Below are 17,831 nucleotides of genomic sequence, written 5' to 3'. Positions count from 1 at the left end.
TGTAAAAACAGATCCCAGCAACACTAAACATCTTCAAAGGAACTTGAGGTGCAGAGAAAGAGAAATAAGCATGCTTTCTACCTTTCTGCCAGCTCCACATGTGCCTGCTTCCCTGCATACTCATCAGCTGTACGTGTGAGCTCCTTTGTAATCACAAGTTGTGAGGTATCAATCCGATTACACAACAAATCAGAGATAACGTCCTTCGCATGCTCCACAGCTCCACTTGGATCCCTGTTGAATATACAGATATCACCACTGAAGTTTTGGTCGGCAGATTTATTTTTACCTTCTTTACCAAACTAATTATTTTCTACAGGAGAAGTCCAAAAATCTGGATGCCAGAAATCCAGAGCCTGAACTTTCTAAAAACTGTCAAACTTTTTAAATTTAGCAGACTTTCGTGTGTGTGTGCGTGCATGCGCAAGTGCTGCAGATGCACAGCAGCAACAAATTACCACTTTATTTTTCTCTAAAACTGCTCATTTTGATAAATGAAGCACATTGTATTTGCTAAGGCATAAACTATCAAAATTTACCTGTTCTTCTCTATTTTATTTCTCCTTAAATTTGAATTTTAAAAGTACTGCCCGAGAATCCAGAAAATCGTACTGGATTTTCAAACTTTTACTGTACATGCTTGCTCAATTTCAAATGTTCCCCAGAGAAACACAAGAACTGTTGATGCTGGAATCGAACAAATTATGAAATGCTAGAGACTCAGCATGTCATACAGTATCCACAGTATACAATAAGTCAGTTAATGTTTTTTGTTAAGAGCCTTTATCGCAACTTGTTGGAAGATGAATTGTGCCTCGACAGAGCAGTAGTTTTCAAACTGCCCCCTAACCTCACATTCCATCTGAAGCAATCTCTGTGCCATCGGGGCTCTGTGATTAGCAAGGTATTGCTGAAGGTGGGATGTGGGTGGGAAGGGGAGGTTGAGAACCACTGCTCTAGATCTCATTGTTACTGAAATATTTGGCTTGAGGAAAAATTGTCATTGGCCCATTTCCTTCGGAGTTCTGAAACCGTACACATAACGAGTCCATTACAATTAAAACAGTGGTTTTCAAACTTTTTCTTTCCACTCACATTAGCAAGCAATCCCTTACTAATCACAGAGCACTTCTGGCATAGGAATTGTTAAAGATGGTATGTGTTTAGTAGGGCAGTTTGAAAACCACTGTGATAGAGGGTCCCAAACTGAAACATTGGCTAGATATTTCTCTCTATGAATACTGCCTGACCCACAGGGTTCACCCAATTTCTCAGTGTTAGCAGCTCTTCCCATTCATCCCCTACTCCTTCCTCCTCCACTTGCCCCTTCTACAGCAAGTCAGAAAAGGTTCTATGATATCATCAATATCATTTAGGCAACTATGGCAAGGTTAGGAGAAAACAACTGCACAAACCTCATTGATCAAGAATTCTCTCTGGGGGGGGGGTGTGTGGCCTGATGGCGAAGGAAGAAGAAGTGTAATTTCGTCTTCCCCCAGTTGGACTAATAAATACCTGAATTAAAATACTTAAAAAAGTCTTGAAAGTTTGCTCTGAAGATGTTAAAAGATTACAATGGCTGTTAATACAAAGAAATCGAAAGCACAGATTCAGAAGAAACTTCCTTTTAAGAGTACAGAAGAAATCAGGCCTACTTGATTGGACAACCACCTAAGCAGCAACGCACTCCAGCTCACTTAAATATTACCCCGAGCCCTTGCAAGATGGCGCCAGGCTTCCAATTTTTTCTTCTTATCTTGATCAGCACGCTCATGATGTGGGGCGCGCTGTAGAGTTGCCAGAGCCTACAGTATCAGGCCTGGTGCGCGACACCACTTTAGGTCCCGGCGGCAGAGGCCTGAGGCAGCGCATCGGAATATACGCATGTGTGGGCCCTGGCATTGCCGGGCATGCGTGGTGCATCCCGGGTCTGAGATCTTCTGGATAGGGTTTGGGCCGTCAGTGAAGTTGGTCAGCAATGGCCTGACCATGTCGGGACTGGGTCTGTAGGCATGCAGACCAGAAGCAAGGTGATAAAATCGATGGTAGAATCAAAAGAACAACAAGGGAAAACTTCTTTTCAAACTGAAGAAATGGAAGAAGAATCATTGACTGTTACTGAAGTGAAAGAAGGTCGGCCTCAAGGAGAGACTAGTGACACTACTTTTAATGCTGTTTTTACAATTTTAGAATCTATAGCTCATCAAATGGGTAATATGTCAGCACAAATGTCTACCCAGATTGATCATGGATTTATGAGTATGACTCAAAAAATGAATAATATTTGTGAAGAAGTTTCTTCTGATAAGAAAGATATTTCCGTTGTTAAAGCTAATGTTAACAAACGCTTGAATATGGTGGATATAGTTCAAAACAATTTTAAGAAAATGGAAGGTGCCTTTCAAGTTTGTAGAGAACAAGTGGATCGTAATAAATAAAAAATAGAAGATTCTTTTGTTGGATGGGAAATTCAGAAGAAGGACTTATTGAAGAAGATAGATTCTCTGGAAAATCAAAGCCGCCGGCATAATATTAAAATAGTGGGAATTCCAGAAGGAATTGAGGGTTCGGATCCAATTAAAAAAATTTAAAAATGGATCCCTGAAGCATTGGGATTGGAATTTTTTCCAGAACGTATGGAATTAGGGCACACAGAGCTTTAAGAAGCAAACCATATCCGGGTCAACCTCCACGAGCTGTTTTGATTTGTTGTTTTCGGTATCAAGATAAGGAAACTATTTTGAGAGTAGTCCAAAATGCACGTAGATATCAGTCTCCGTTGATGGTACAGGGAAATAAAGTTTTCTTCTACCCAGATTTAAGTCAAGAAATTATTAAAAGGCATAAAGAATTCAATTCTGCTAAGGAGGTGCTTTGGAGGAAGGGTTATAAATTTTCTTTTAGATACCCTGCAGTTTTGAAGATTTTTAATGGTACTTTCCAATCAGTTTTTTGAGAGTGATCGTGATGCTTTAATTTTTGCCAATTCTTTGCCAGACAGGCCTACTGAAAGGCATTCTTCACCTAAGAGGAAGACACCTGATAAGAAGAATGGAAATGGGAACGGGAAGACAAATATGTCAAAGAGCTTGATTGATATTGATGATCCGGAACAAGTTTTGCGATTGAATTCATTGGGGCTGTGAGCTGATTTAGGCTTATAATTTTATGTCCGGTTGGAAGGATGGATGTCGCTGAAGCTTTCGGAAGTCGCCTGCCACCTGTGGGGGGGATTTTATTTCTTTCCACACCCAGTTAAGTGGGGAGTAACTACTTTTTTTTAAAAACATAACATAACAATTTATAGCACAGAAACAGGCCATTAGGCCCTTCTAGTCCGCACTGAACCAAACACCCCTCTCTAGTCCCACCTCCCTGCACAATGCCCATAACCCTCCATCTTCTTCTCATCCATATACCTGTCCAACCTTTTCTTAAATAATACAATTGACTCCGCCGCCACTATTTCTCCCGGAAGCTCATTCCACACGTCTACCACTCTCTGAGTAAAGAAGTTCCCCCTCATGTTAACTCTAAACCTCTGCCCCTTAATTCTTAACTCATGTCCTCTTGTTTTAATCTTTCCTCCTCTTAACGGAAATAGTCTATCCACATCCACTCTGTCTATCCCTTTCATAATCTTAAATACTTCTATTAAATCCCCTCTCAACCTTCTACGCTCCAAAGAATAAAGACCTAATCTGTCCAATCTCTCCCTATACTCTAGATGCTTAAACACCCTTTTATTTGTATAAGCTTTACTTTGTTTAGGGGAGGGGGTTTAGTGGCTATTTAATTTAGGGACTATTTAACAAGGGGAGCTTTAATTTTTCTTATTAAGGAGAGGGGGGGTTTCTTTGTGGATAGAAAATACCATTTGAACTTGAATCTTTGGTGGAATCAGTTGGCCGAATTTTAATGAATTAATGGTCTTTAATGAATGTATATGCACCTAATGTTGATAACAAACAATTTGTGTCTGAAGCTTTTTTAACTTTAAGTCAAGCTAAAGAAAATATTTTGATTGGGGGAGATTTCAATTGTGTATTAGATCCATTATTGGATAAATCTCCGAAAATCTTTAAAAAAATCAAAATCAGCGGTCCAATTGGTTTCCTTGATGAAAAACTTAAATTTGATAGAGGTTTGGAGAAGGTTAAACCCTACTGAGAAAGATTTTTCATTTTATTCCTCTCGTCATGATTCATTTTCAAGGATTGATTTCTTTTTGGCATCAGCACATTTGCAATCTCGTTTTATTCAAGCTGAATATAAGAGTAGAATAATTTCTGATCATTCATTGTTATTCATTTCTTGTGTTGGGCGGAAGTTATTCAATCAACTTTCCGGTGGAGGTTAAATGCAATGTTACTGAAAAAAACAGAATTTGTAAAATTCATTAAGGATCAAATTGTTTCTTTTTTGGATTTGAATAGGAATACAGTTCAGAGTAATTTTACTTTATGGGATGCTTTGAAGGCGTTTTTACGTGGACAATTTATTAGCTATGCTTCAAAGGAAAAAAAGAAATTTTTGGCAGAGACTCGGTCATTGGAAAAACAGATTGCTGATTTAAAAAAAGAATTTCAGAGGACTTGTACGGAGGATAATAAGACAGCTTTGAATAAATTGAAGTTACAATATAATACACTGCAAACATATCAATTCGAATGTTTGATTCAAAGATCCAAACAACATGATTGTGAGTTAGGGGACAGGGTCCATAAAGTTTTAACGTGGCAAATGAAAACAGAACAAGCATCATGAACTATTAACACTGTAAGGAACGATAACTCAGTTACTTTTAAACCTCAGGAAATCAATGACAAATTTTTATCATTTTATCAGAAATTATATGCTTCTGAGGGAGTTCGAGATGATGGTTCCATTGAATCTTTTTTGTCAGAACTAAATTTTCCAATATTAGGGGGAAGATGATGTGAGGAAACTGGATTCTCCTTTTACAGATTTAGAAATAAAGGATGTTATTCAACAAATGCCTAACGGGACGTCTCCAGGAGATGATGGGTTCACTGTTGAATTTTATAAAGTTTTTTATGATGATCTGTCCTCTTTATTTATGGATGTTCTTCATCAAGTAACACAGGAACAAGCTCTACCAGACTCGTGTTTAAGTGCAATATTAACGGTTATACCAAAAAAAGATAGAGTTCCTTTGAATGTAGCTTCATATCGGCCAATTTCTTTATTAAATGTGGATTACAAAATAATAGTGAAATTATTGGCGAATAGACTTGCTAAGTATTTACCACAATTGGTACATGCTGACCAGGCTGGTTTTATTAAAAATAGATATGCTTCTGACAATATTCTTAGAGTGATTTCACTGATCAACGCTTCACGTCAGCAACCCAGATGCTGAAAAAGCTTTTGTTAGGGTCAAATGGAATTTTTTATTTAAAGTTTTGGAGAAATACAAGCTTGGCCCCATTTTTATTGGTTGGGTGAAGGAATATAATAATCCTATTGCTAGGGTGGCGACAAATGGTCAAACCTCTTCTTTCTTTAAATAATCGCGTTCAACTCGTCAAGGTTGTCCTTTGTCACCAGCTCTATTTGCGTTGGTCATTGAACAGTCATCTCAAGCTATTAGGCAGAATGAGAATATTAGAGATACAAGGATAGTAGATGATGAATACAAGATTAATCTATTTGCTGATGACATTTTGATATATTTAGCTAATCTGGAACGATCTGTAATTTACTTGCAAGAATGTTTAGAACAATATGGCAAATTATTAGGATATAAAGTGAATTGGAACAAAAGTGAAATATTACCAATTTCTGAGGGAAATTACAACCAGTGTAGACAAATTACTAAACTCCGTTGAACTGATAAAATTAAATATTTAGGGAAAATGATTGATGAAAATATTCAATCATTGTATAATTTAAACGATGTACCATTAATGAGAAAGATTAAAGCTGATTTGATTTAATGGAAGGATTTATCTTTGTCATTAATAAGTCGAGTAAATTGTATTAAGATGAATATATTTCCACGAATTCAGTATCTTTTTCAATCAATTCCTTGTTTTCTTTCGAAATCTTTTTTTCAGGATTTAAATAAAATAGTTCGAGAATTTCTATAGAAGGGAAAATTAGCTAGAGTAGTGATACATAAATTTACCTGGAAATACGCTTTGGGAGGTTTGTAATTACTGCATTTTCAAAATTATTATGAAGCAGCTCAATTAAGATTTATTAATCATATGTTGGATGTTTTGTGCCCCCCTAGTTGGGCCAGGTTAGAATTTGCTGGTATATCGGAACCTTGTCCACATCAATTTGTATTTAAATGGAATGCTGTTTTATTACAGAGATATAATGTACCGATTTTGAAACATTTGTTAGAGATTTGGACCAAAAGGAATTTATTAATAGGCTTAAAAGGTAAAATATCAGTTCAAGTCCCAATATATCAAAATAAATTTATTCCTTTTTCATTGAATAATAGATTCTTAAGAAAATGGCAGATTAAAGGAATAGTTATTGAGGGATTGTTTTGAAGAGGGTAATTTTTTAATCATTTAATCAACTTAGAGAGAAATTTGGAATTTCAGTGAATTCTTTGTTTGTTTATTATCATTAGTGAAAGATCATTTTGGAAGAGAAATGAAAATTCCTAAATTAGTGAAATTTGAGTTCGTGATTTCTCATTTTTCAGATAAGGGCTTTATTTCAGAGATGTATGTGTTGTTAAAGACACTATGGATAAAATAAATTTAGATAAATTCAGGATTAAATGGGGAAAATTATTTAATTTGTGATATTAATCAGGCCGACTGGGAGATAATGTGTTTTAATGGTGTGAATAAATTGTTTAATGCAAGATATAATATGATTAATTATAATTTTTTGCATCAGTTATATTCAACCCCTGAGAAATTGAGAAAATATGGATTTAGTAATTCAGAGTCGTTTTTTAGATGTGGATTATGTGTAGGAATATTTTTACATTCTGTTTGGCTTTATGATAAAGTTCGATCATTTTGCTATAAAATTAGGGAATTTCTTCAAAATTTGTTTAAAATTCAATTCTTGTTAGATCCCAAAATTTTTTTGTTGAGTTATACTACATATGGACTTGGGGTTAGATAAGTTTCAGACAGCATTTTTACGTTTAGCATTGGCGGTAGCACGTAAATGTGATGCGATTTCTTGGAAAGACGAAATTGAGATAAAATTAAATCGTTGGCATAGTAAGTTGAGGTCCTGTATTTATATGGAGAAAATAACATAATTTGCATTATAATTATGATTTTTTTTTGTTAAGATTTGGTCGCCTTATTTGAAATGTATGAATTTAGTAATATCTTAAACTGCTGTATGTTTTTTTTTAATTTTTTCAATGCTTCCCTTGTGGGGTTTGTTGAGGGGGGTGGGATAGTTGTAGTTCTTATTTTTATATTTGTAAAAGTTTTTGTTTTGAAAATATTAAATAAAGTTTTTTTTTAAAAAAAGAAATTCTCTCCAGTATAACAAAGACGTTCAAAACTTCTAGAGCAGCAAGTCCCTTCAAAGCTTTGGAACCAACCAGAGTTTGTTGTGCCAAATGTCATTAAAATCAGAGTAACGGTAGTGTGGATTCGTCTCTCGCACATGGTACAGGATCTCAGAGACCAATCTATAAATATTGAAATGAGCTTCTCAACAGAGGAAGCACTGTTTCGTAGATGAATGCAGAAGTAGCATCATTCAAAACATACAGGGGTTGGATATAATTAAAAGGATCGGGATAACCTTCAACTAATGGAAAAGACTAAAAAGAGGCAGGTAGCCTCTTTTACTTCTTTTGGCACTGGCTTGAATTTCCAGGTTGGCAATAAAGAAACAATATAGACAACAGTCTGTCAAGGTCAGGAGCAGAATATCAGGGCCTTAGGGCCGTGTGCTCAGCCAGTCCTGTTCACGCTACTGACCACGACTGCAATGCCAGATCCAAAAGTGTCATCAAGTTTGCAGACGACACAACAGTTGTTGGCCTCATCAGCAACAAATGGAAACTACAGAGAAGAAATGGAAAACCTCATGAAATGGTGTGAGGGTAACAACCTGAACTCAACGTGTACAAGACGAAGATGGACTTCAGGAGGACCAGGAATGACCACCCCCACTAAACATCAACACCTCTGTAGTAGAGAGAATGAAGAGTGAAGAGCACCAAGTTCCTTGGAGTTCACTTAACTAGTGACCTATCATGCATATTCAACATCTCCTCACTAGTCAGGAAGGCTGAGAAGACTGAAGCGGGCAAGGCTATTGGCCACCATTATGTCAACCTTCTATAGGAGTTCTGTCGAGAACATCCTGGCCGGCTACATCACAGTGTGGTACGGTTGTTGAAGAGAAATGGATCGGCGGTCAATCCACATGACCATAAGAGTGACAGACAGGATCACTAGAGTTTCCCTGCCCTCCACTGATGCCATCTACCAGGATCATTGTCTGAAGAGGGCTCCCGTCGTGGAAGAGATAGAGGAGGATCAGAGCCAGCACCATCAGGCTGAGGAAGGGCTTCTTCACATGGGCAGTGAGAATGCTGAATGGCCAAAGGAACTGCTTACACTAACCATCTGAGACTCTCATTTGCACAAAATAATATTTATTTATTTTTAATATCTATAATACTTGTCTTGCATATGTATTATTTATCTGTATGTGTATTATATCTGGTTGTACGTCTGCATGCTTTTGCATCAAGGACCAGAGGACACTGTTTCATCGGGTTGTACTTGTACAATCAGACGACAATAAATGACTCTGACTTCAATATACGAGGTAACGCTTTTAATAATCTATAACAAGTTAAATGTTTTACTCTCTCTCTCTCTATCTGTAGAACACAGGCAGGTTTTGTAAGCATTTAGTGAATGAGAAAATCATCTAAACTTGTGGCACAAGGAATGAAAATAACGACGAATTACATTTACCTTTCAATTAAAATCTTCTGAAGACAGGTGTTGATCAGATTGGCCACTAAAGGACAGTTATCCCTTCTCACCGTCTCTATACCTTTGCAGTCCATTTTATCATGGCTGTTTGGGTTGGAGGAGAAGTATAGACCAGCATAACGTTTTTTGTTGATAAGCAGATAAGGGAAATATACCTAAAAGAAAGATTTAATATTAGCTGTCACCATTTTGTAAATGAAAGAACATCAAAATAGATTCCTCCAGTGGGGTTGGTAACTCGTTACTTTGATTTCCCATAATAAAATCAGTTTCTGGATACCAATTCCATCCTTTTTGTCAGGTTGAACCAGAGGTTTTGACCTGGTGTTTGAGTTCATGTCCTCCTACTATCTACACGTGCCTCGATACGATTGAGATAGCTGATCTAGACTTGATGAAGCCATTGGTTTCAATGGGAAAATATGAATGTTGTAGAATTTAGAGTAGTGACATTTATGAAAGTTGATTCATATGTGGCCATCAAGAAGAGACTTTGAGATAGCTGATCTGGACTTGATGAAGCCATCGGTTTCAAAGTCTCTTCTTGATGGCCACATATGAATCAACTTTCATAAATGTCAATACTCTAAATTCTACAACATTCATATTTTCCCATTCTAGGTCTTGTTTGTAATGTACCCACCTTTATTAACAAGATTCAAGCCCTGAGCTCATGTAAGATTAAAATATTATGAAGGGAATTATATATTCCTAATCATTATGTACCAACTTTCATACTTTGAAGTATCTGTCAGCATGCATTTTAAGAAAGTGCTGTGGAAAATTTATACAGAAAAAAGTGTGAAAAACACAAGTTGTCATCACAATGTGAGAGAGAAATGGTCAGGACTGGGGCTATTTCAGATCTTTTCTTTTTCACAGAACTGCTCATTTTTACAAACAGCCCAGTACCAACAACAAATTGCTTGTATCAATGTTTAAACAACAACAATGAACAAGGGAAGGCTTTTTGGGTTGGTGGAAGACTCACTGGTGACCTGCCAGGCTCCTGTCTCCCTGGTCACTGAAGCTCCTGATGCCGGAGGGCCGACTCCAAATCCTCCCCTCTGCCTATTGCACACACACTGGGAAAGTAGGCCGAGGGGAGAATTCAGAGTCTGCACCCACTGTGCCAGGGAGGGAAGGGGAGGAGGGAAAGCCACTGAGCCCAAGATCCCGCTTCTGTCTGGGAACCTGAGGTCCCCTCTCCTCCCCGGGAGGCATCTCTCCTTGATGACACCAGGACAAAGGATTCTTCCGACCATTTCTAGGTGGGAGAAAGTGGCACGTAGTTTGAGAGGAAGAGTTGGAGAGAAAAGTCAATAGGGGAAGGTAAATAAGAAATGGAAAGAGAGAGGGGAGGAAGTTACCTGAAACAAGGACAATCGTCGTTCTAAGTTCATGTTGATTGAATTTTTTTTCAACCTGTGAAGTCAGTTCAGGTACGAAAAAATTTCAAATAAATGAGGATTTTGGAGAATTCAATTTTGGATAATGGGAACTGCACTGTAGATAAAATATGACTTTGTTCAGGCGTTTGGAAGAACTAAAATCTGACAAAAGTAAGACCCCTCCTTGAGGAGACTGGAAATTCCAGCATTTGTTGGAATCCTTGGTTTCCCCTTGTGAAGTTTTGGAAAAAAATGCAGATGCCATAAATCTGACATAAAAATAAAATTCAGAGAACAGCAGATCAAGCAATTTCTCAGGTTGAAGATCCTTCAGTAGATCCTGACTAAGGGTCTCACATTTAAAACTTTAAGATTAGGATTACAGGTACACAATCCTTTATCCGGACATCTAAAATCCAGAAAGGTCCAAAATCCGGCAAGTGGGGAGAGAGGCGGCAGCGCGAATTGGGCGGCCGAGAGACCGGCAGCGCGAGTTTGGTAGGCGGGAGACCGGCACCTCGAGTCTGGCAGGCAAGAGACTGGCAGCGCGAGTCAGGCAGGTGAGGCTGTGTGGGGGAGACAGCAGGGCGACCGGAAGGGGGTGGGGGTGGATACAGCAGCACAATTCGGGTGGGCTTATATCTGGCTTTCCGAAATCCGTAAAAATCCAAAATTCGGACCACACTGTCCCCCAAGGGTTCCGGATAAAGGATTGTGTACCTGTAGTTTGTATCCCCTTCCACAGATGCTGCCTGACCTGCTGAATAGTTCTGGCATTTTATGTTTTTATTAAGTTTCCCCCAATAATGAACTAGAAAGTAAAGACAGGATGAAGAGTTGGTCACTGAAGATTAAAGTGACAAAAAAAAATTCTCTCAGAGGCTTGTAGACCTTTGGAATTCTTGACCCAGAATTTCAAGGATGGTAAGCCATGAAGCATATTCAAGGCAGAGACAGATTCATCGACGGACAACACATTTACGACAGGAATGAGCAATTGAAGTCAAAGATCGGATCCCTTTATGGATGACTCTACTCTTAGTTCAGAAAAACACACAACGATCCCTTAAAATTTTACTGAAATAAATATCCATTTTCTTTTCAGCATCTTTCATGGTTAACCTTTTAATATAATAAAAGGATTTCAAATATAAAAGGTGCTCCATAGTTGTATTATACAACTTTGTGCTTGCAAAATAAGTATGAAGGTCAGCACTATTTTAAGCTATTTGTACAAAACAGTTCCAAGGACACAAACAAAATTTTGAACTTGGTAATATTTACTACTGATGGCAAAACAGGCTAATTTGTTTAAAAAATAACTGCTATTTAAAAAAGCAAAGGATGAAATTTGCTTATTTATTTAATAAATTTATTTAAATTCCTAACTACTCTTAAAATGGCAGCAAGCCACTTTCTTAAACAGATGCAGTCTGGCAGAGGAAGCATAATAGAGCCTTTGTCATCCTCTATTTCATACGTTTCTAGTGATGGTACTTTCACGTTGTAGGGAAAGAAGCTCCGAGAGTTACAGAAAATGATAAATGAATGGTCACAATGCCAATCAAGGATAACGTGCGACAGCAATGATTCTCAACCTTTTTCTGTCCCCTCACATACCACCTTAAGGTGCTCTATGGTCAGTAAGGGATTACCGTACTTATGGTGGTATGTGAGGGAACAGAAAATGGTTGAGAACCACTGGGCTGGGAGGAGGTGGTTGCATGCCATCTGCTGACCTTGTCCTCCTTCATGGTGGAAGTGCAGACTTGGAATCCAAAGCACAAGTCTGCATGGAATGGTTTTCATAATACATACATCTATTATCCAAAAGGGTTCCAAAAATGGGTAACCACAACATTCCTTTACCCCACTTAAACCAAATTAAACTTAAAAACTCTTCACTCACCTTTTCAAATTCGAGTTTAATAGGAGGAATGAAGTGACTCGAGACCCATTCAGCTGCTTCACGACCCAGTGCCATGCTTTCTTCTACCGTCTGCGTTCCCAGTTTACACATCACAGAATCAGTGTCACCATAAATAACCTAATAAGGGGGAGCCAAGACTAGAATAAGACAGGAGACACCAATGATCTCGGAGGTTTTAATCACCCTACAATCTGATGCTTTGCAGCTACCATACCACATTATGATGCAGCCAGTCAGGACACACTAGTGTGCTCCTCTAGAATGTTGTTAGGATGGTGGCTAGTAACCTTGGCCCCTTCAACCTCCGTAGGAAGTGCACGCGCTAATGCACCCTCCTGACTAATGAGGAATTGTTAGCCCAGGATAGGTCATCCCTTAAATGGATGCCAAATAACTGTGTGCTCCCCACTCTGTCTACGACAGAGCCATTGATATGTAATGAGGAGTGGCCCTTCATCCTCCTGAAGTCTACAATCATCTCCTTTGTCTTATCCACGATGAGACTTAGGTTGTTGTTCTTGCACCACTCCGAGCCTTTCAACCTCCTCTCTGTAAAGCAACTCATCATCGTTGCTGATGAGGCCAACGACTGTTGTGTCGGCCGCAAACCTGATGATTCTGATGGAGCTGAACTTGGCAGTGCAGTTGTGAGTTAACAAAGTGAACAGTAACGGGCTGAGCATGCAGCCAGTGCTCAGTATGATGGGGTTTAAGGATTTTCTGCCAACCCAGACAGACTGTGGTCTTTTAATCAAGAAGTCCAGGATCCAGTTGCAGAGAGGATACTGTGTTCCAACGAAGACCGTTTATTCACCAGCCTCTGAGGCATGATTGTGCTGTATACTGAAATGAAGTCAATGAACAACAGCCTAGAGTATGAGGCCTCCTTCTCTAGTTGGGTCAGGATGGAATGGAGGGCCACTGTCTGTGGAATGGTTTGGCAGATAGGCAAAGTGCAATGAGTCCACTGTCACTGTGAAGTGCGCTCTGATGAGCTCCATTTCCAATCGCTCAATGCACTTTAGGATCGTGAAGGTCAGTGCCACTGGATGGTAGTCATTTAGTCTGGCTACTGTTGCTCTCTTGAGCACTGGGTTGAGTGGCTGCCTTAAATCCTACAGGAACAATGGACTGCTGGAGTAAGATATTAAAGATGCTCATTCAGTCAGCTGGTCCATACAGTCCCTCAACACCTAACTAGGTATACTATGTTATCTGGTCCTGCTACTTTGTGCGGGTTCACCCTGGATCAGATCCTCTTCACCTCAGCTATGAACTGCAAAAATATGAGCCCAAGAATGTTATTATTGCTATTCCAAGGTTTGTTATTGAGAAACACAGACTGGGTGAGTCATTATATTAAACGTTACTAGTTAAGAACCATAAACTCATTAATTACATGTTGCTTTGGTCATAGGTGCCAGTGGGATCCCAGGATCCATGGGCCTCTTCCCGTGCGACACGTAGCCTGGCACCGCTTACGGAGCCATAACATTACTTGCGCATGCACAATTAGCTCAGTAGCGGAGGTTTCAGCCGGGGCAAACGTGTCCTGGGTTGACGCACATGTACTAGGCTCAGGCCCGGCAGTGAGCAGCTGCAAAATGGAGTGTGGTGTACATGTGTGCTGGGCTCAGCCTAGCACACACGGTGGTTGGAGCACATGCGGCAGTTTGGCACCGTTTAAAAGGAGGTTCTTCGGCCAGCATTGGCAGTTGAAACTTGAAGGAGGGCGAGTTTCTATTGACCGTTTTCAGTATCATTTAACTATCAGTTGAATATTTTTTAGGCTTCTTTACATATGTTATGTTAAGAATAAAGGATTTAAAATACAACTGAATTTGTGTTAGAAATTATTGGAAACAAGCTACATACAAACGCCTAATTTAGCCTCCAAGTGACTTCATGAAAATCGCTCAGAGTTGAGGAATGGACTTGAATTACATTTAGCCTCTTGAATCAGGTTCAACCTCAAAACTTCCTGTTTCTCTCCCTCCCCTTTTTTTCACTTTCCTTTTTCTTTCTCTTCCTTGCCCTTGGCACATTGTGCTTATTCAAACATCTCTTCTTCCAATGTTTATATTGCACTGCTGGGATTAACTAAAAATAAGGAACAGCGCTGATAAAGAACAGCCATGACAATATCACTTACTCAAGTTAACAAGAACTTAACTCGCGCCTCCACTCAGCTCTCACCATACACACTTGGATAGATCATGATTTGTGAATACCTTATGAATATTATGTACAACCTCATTTTGTACTGTACTCTTCCAGAAATAACTATAGTACAGTGTTCTTTAGAGTACTGCCACTTTTAAAGTACGTCTTTGCTATCCTACTGCATTTCTTATTTTGCAATTAAATGTACCAATTACCCAAAGATCATGGATTACTGAACTGGCCAATGGGAAGAATACAAAATATTTTAAGGATTAGATAGAATATCTATCAATTTACTTATTCCAGCCTGATGAATTGACAAGGAGATTAAAGAATAACTGAACTATGCAAGAATAGGAATGAGCTTGATGTTTCTTTAGACAGAATAGTGCAAGCTTTTGGGACACCCTCCATGGCAGCTGATATGATGCAAGTTGCCATAGAAATGAACCAGAACCTACCTTAGCATCTGCTTTGTAGCCATTTGCAATGGTGTATTTTGACTCCACCAGCTGTTTTGTTTTTTCAATCATTTGTCGTCCAAATCCAGTGACACTCTGGAAGAAATTAGAACCTTAACTACAAATGTATTCCCTTGCACAAATCAACAGCCACAAAAGAAAATAACAAATGAGAAAGGTGTACTCAGAAATCATGGTACAGAATGAGGTGAAAAATGAAGTGAGATATGACAAAATCTAGGGCATGGGTACGAAAATAGTGCAGAAATTGACAGCAGATCTTGATGTTAAAAGTACTAATTTCCATTACCACATAACACAACTTAAGAAACACGATTATCTATTAAGCAATATCAGAAATGGATGAATTTGGTTGGAAAAGGACTATTGCTCTCAGCAGAAAGTGACAGACTTGGGTTAGTCTTATACAGCGAGTATTGCTCAAAAGCTAAATTTTAAGTGGACATTCTGGGGGTTGCCTTTCATGCCAACATATACAGTAGATTATGGTCAGGGTACTGAAGGGAGGATCAAAAGTCCGATAGCTACTGGAAAAAAAAAGTGACCAGCTAGTTGATGCCACGAATTGCCTCAATGTCTCTTGATACATGTGTCAAACAAATCTGAACTGAACAGAAATAGCTTGAACTTCAAGACGTCAAAAAGAGTCAAGACATTTTCATGGGCTCGAACTACAAGTGACTTGCAGTTGGTGGAATAAGGAGCAAAGAGCGATCCTGCTGGAGAAATTCAGCAGGACACAAGTAGCATCAATTGAAGATGTTTTATTTTTCACTAACTCTCCACTTGCCCCATCTCACCTTCCCACCCTATCTCCCAGCAGTCTTGATTCGAAACATCAATATTCCCATTGACCATTTTCAATGATGCAGCTCCACCTGCTGAGTTCCTTTTTTTTTTTGCCATGCATTAGACTCCTTTTTTGTTCATTTCCCTTCAGTTGTGTTTATCACCCAAAAAAACTCAACTGAGAACAGAGTTAGCAACAGAACCTGGATCTGAGGCCAGCTACCAAGTAGCATTCAACTGTGATGATCAGTTTGAGCTCTCCTTTCCCTCTAACCTCTGGGCAGCACCCCTCAGCTACAGTGTAACCAAAAAGGGGAAGTCAGTAACCGTGGGCAGATAGCCACATTGCAAAACAGAACAGAAAAGTACTTCAACACTCTGCTCCTTTCTGCAAAGTTCAGCCACAAGAGAGCCCTTCTAGAATGCAAAAAATAGGTATCCTTGCCATCAAATTCTAAACTACACTTCTGAGTGTATTTGTGTCTGCTACTCGCAGTCATATCTGTCATACAGTCCGACTTGCACAGTGGAGAAACAGACCATTCGGTGCGACTCATCGACGTCAACCATTTGCCTGCATTTCTCCAAAATGTTCCTATCCACGTAGCTATCAAAATACAGCGAGCTTTCAGAGACCTTGAGTTCCTTTGTTTTACAGTCAATATGCAAGAGACATGGTTGAATCAGAAGTGTGGGTCATGCACCCTTCTCAGAAGTTTCAAACAGCTGTCACAGCTTTAGCAGAAACAAGCCATTACCACAAATGTTCCTGTCTGAAATTCACTTTTCCCATTAATGACCAATTCTCTACCTTCTGACAGTTGGCTAAATTTTGCTTGATTACTTTACTGTGAATCAGTGTTGAGAAGGTATTGAAAGCTGGAAGTTGCATGTATTTTTGCTCCTCATCCCGATTCTCTTGTGTCCACATTGGTCTCAATTGAAAGTGAGTTTTTCAAAACAACATTCACAATAATAGCGCAACTAAATAATAGCCATCGTTCCTGTAAGTCTATTCAAATATTTAAAGTTCAGATTTATTGTCAGAGTACATACATGACATCACATACAACCCTGAGAATATTTCTCCAGTGAGCTAAGCAGAATTTCTACTTATCGATTGGGCAAAATAAAAACGATATTCAAGAAGATACATATACAAGAGAGAAACGTAAACAAGTTATACTCAATATTCCACATCACACTAACCTCTTACTATTCACCTTCAATATTTCTCTAAATCTCTTGAATCTTAGTTTTGAATACATCCCAAACATCCCACAGAATATTCTGTAGTAAAGGATTCGCACACTCCGCTCAAACTGATGTCCCATCTCAATGTGAGTCATTCAGTTTTTGAAATATGCCACATTGCCAGCTCCTGTATCACCAATTTTTGAACTTCTCCAGAAGTTTAGCACCACAGTCAGAAGAGCTGCTGCTTTGCAGTTTATAGCAGCCCAGGTTCAATCCTGACCTCCAATGCCATCTGTAAGAGTTTGCACCTTCTCCCTGTGACACTAGATTTCTCTTAGGTGCTTCTGAGAAAAGTGTGATACTCTGATGTCCCCAAATGTTGATATGAATTCTTTAAATTAACTCACAAAGGTAATAAACTTAACCATTGTATTTAAAAAAAAACAATTTTTCCAACAATTCTGGCTGAACGGTGCACCAACAACAACCTTGCACTCAATGTCACCAAAACCAAGGAGCTGACTGGTGACTTCAAGAGGAGAAAACCAAAGGTGTACAGTCCAGTGATCGTTGGGGGATCAGAGGTGGAGAGGGTAAGTTCTTGGGAGTCACTATCTTGGAGGATCTTTATTGGATCCACCACACTAATGGCATCATGAAGAAAGCACGTCAGCGCTCTCCTTCCTCAGGAGTTTGCGAAGGTTTGGTATGACATCAGAAACACTGGCAAATTTTTACAGAGGTGTGGTGACAGGCTATATCTCTGTCTGGTATGGGGTCACCAATACCTCTGAAGGTAAAGCCCTGCAAAAGGTAATGGACATCAGGACATCACAGGTAAAACCCTCCCCACCATCAGGAACATATACATACAGGGAATGATGCTGTCAAAGAGCAGCAGCAA

The 17,831-nt window shown here is 39.1% G+C and overlaps 1 protein-coding gene across 6 annotated transcripts in view; it reads right to left on the bottom strand.

Moving 5' to 3' along the window:
• Positions 1-17,831, bottom strand: part of pold1 (polymerase (DNA directed), delta 1, catalytic subunit) — a 144,446-nt gene that overhangs the window by 62,234 nt on the left and 64,381 nt on the right. For all 6 annotated transcript variants that reach the window (XM_069909090.1, XM_069909089.1, XM_069909091.1 and 3 more), the window contains 4 exons: positions 14,921-15,016; positions 12,276-12,413; positions 8,955-9,130; positions 82-234 (listed from right to left, as the gene is read on the bottom strand). In XM_069909090.1, the coding sequence (XP_069765191.1) occupies positions 82-234; positions 8,955-9,130; positions 12,276-12,413; positions 14,921-15,016 (563 nt within the window). The remainder of the gene's footprint in view (positions 1-81; positions 235-8,954; positions 9,131-12,275; positions 12,414-14,920; positions 15,017-17,831) is intronic.

This window comes from Narcine bancroftii, chromosome 13, assembly GCF_036971445.1.
Source record: "Narcine bancroftii isolate sNarBan1 chromosome 13, sNarBan1.hap1, whole genome shotgun sequence".
Taxonomy (NCBI): Eukaryota; Metazoa; Chordata; class Chondrichthyes; order Torpediniformes; family Narcinidae; genus Narcine; species Narcine bancroftii.
Note: the sequence above shows the minus strand (reverse complement) of the source record. Positions and strands in the feature narration are given on the sequence as shown.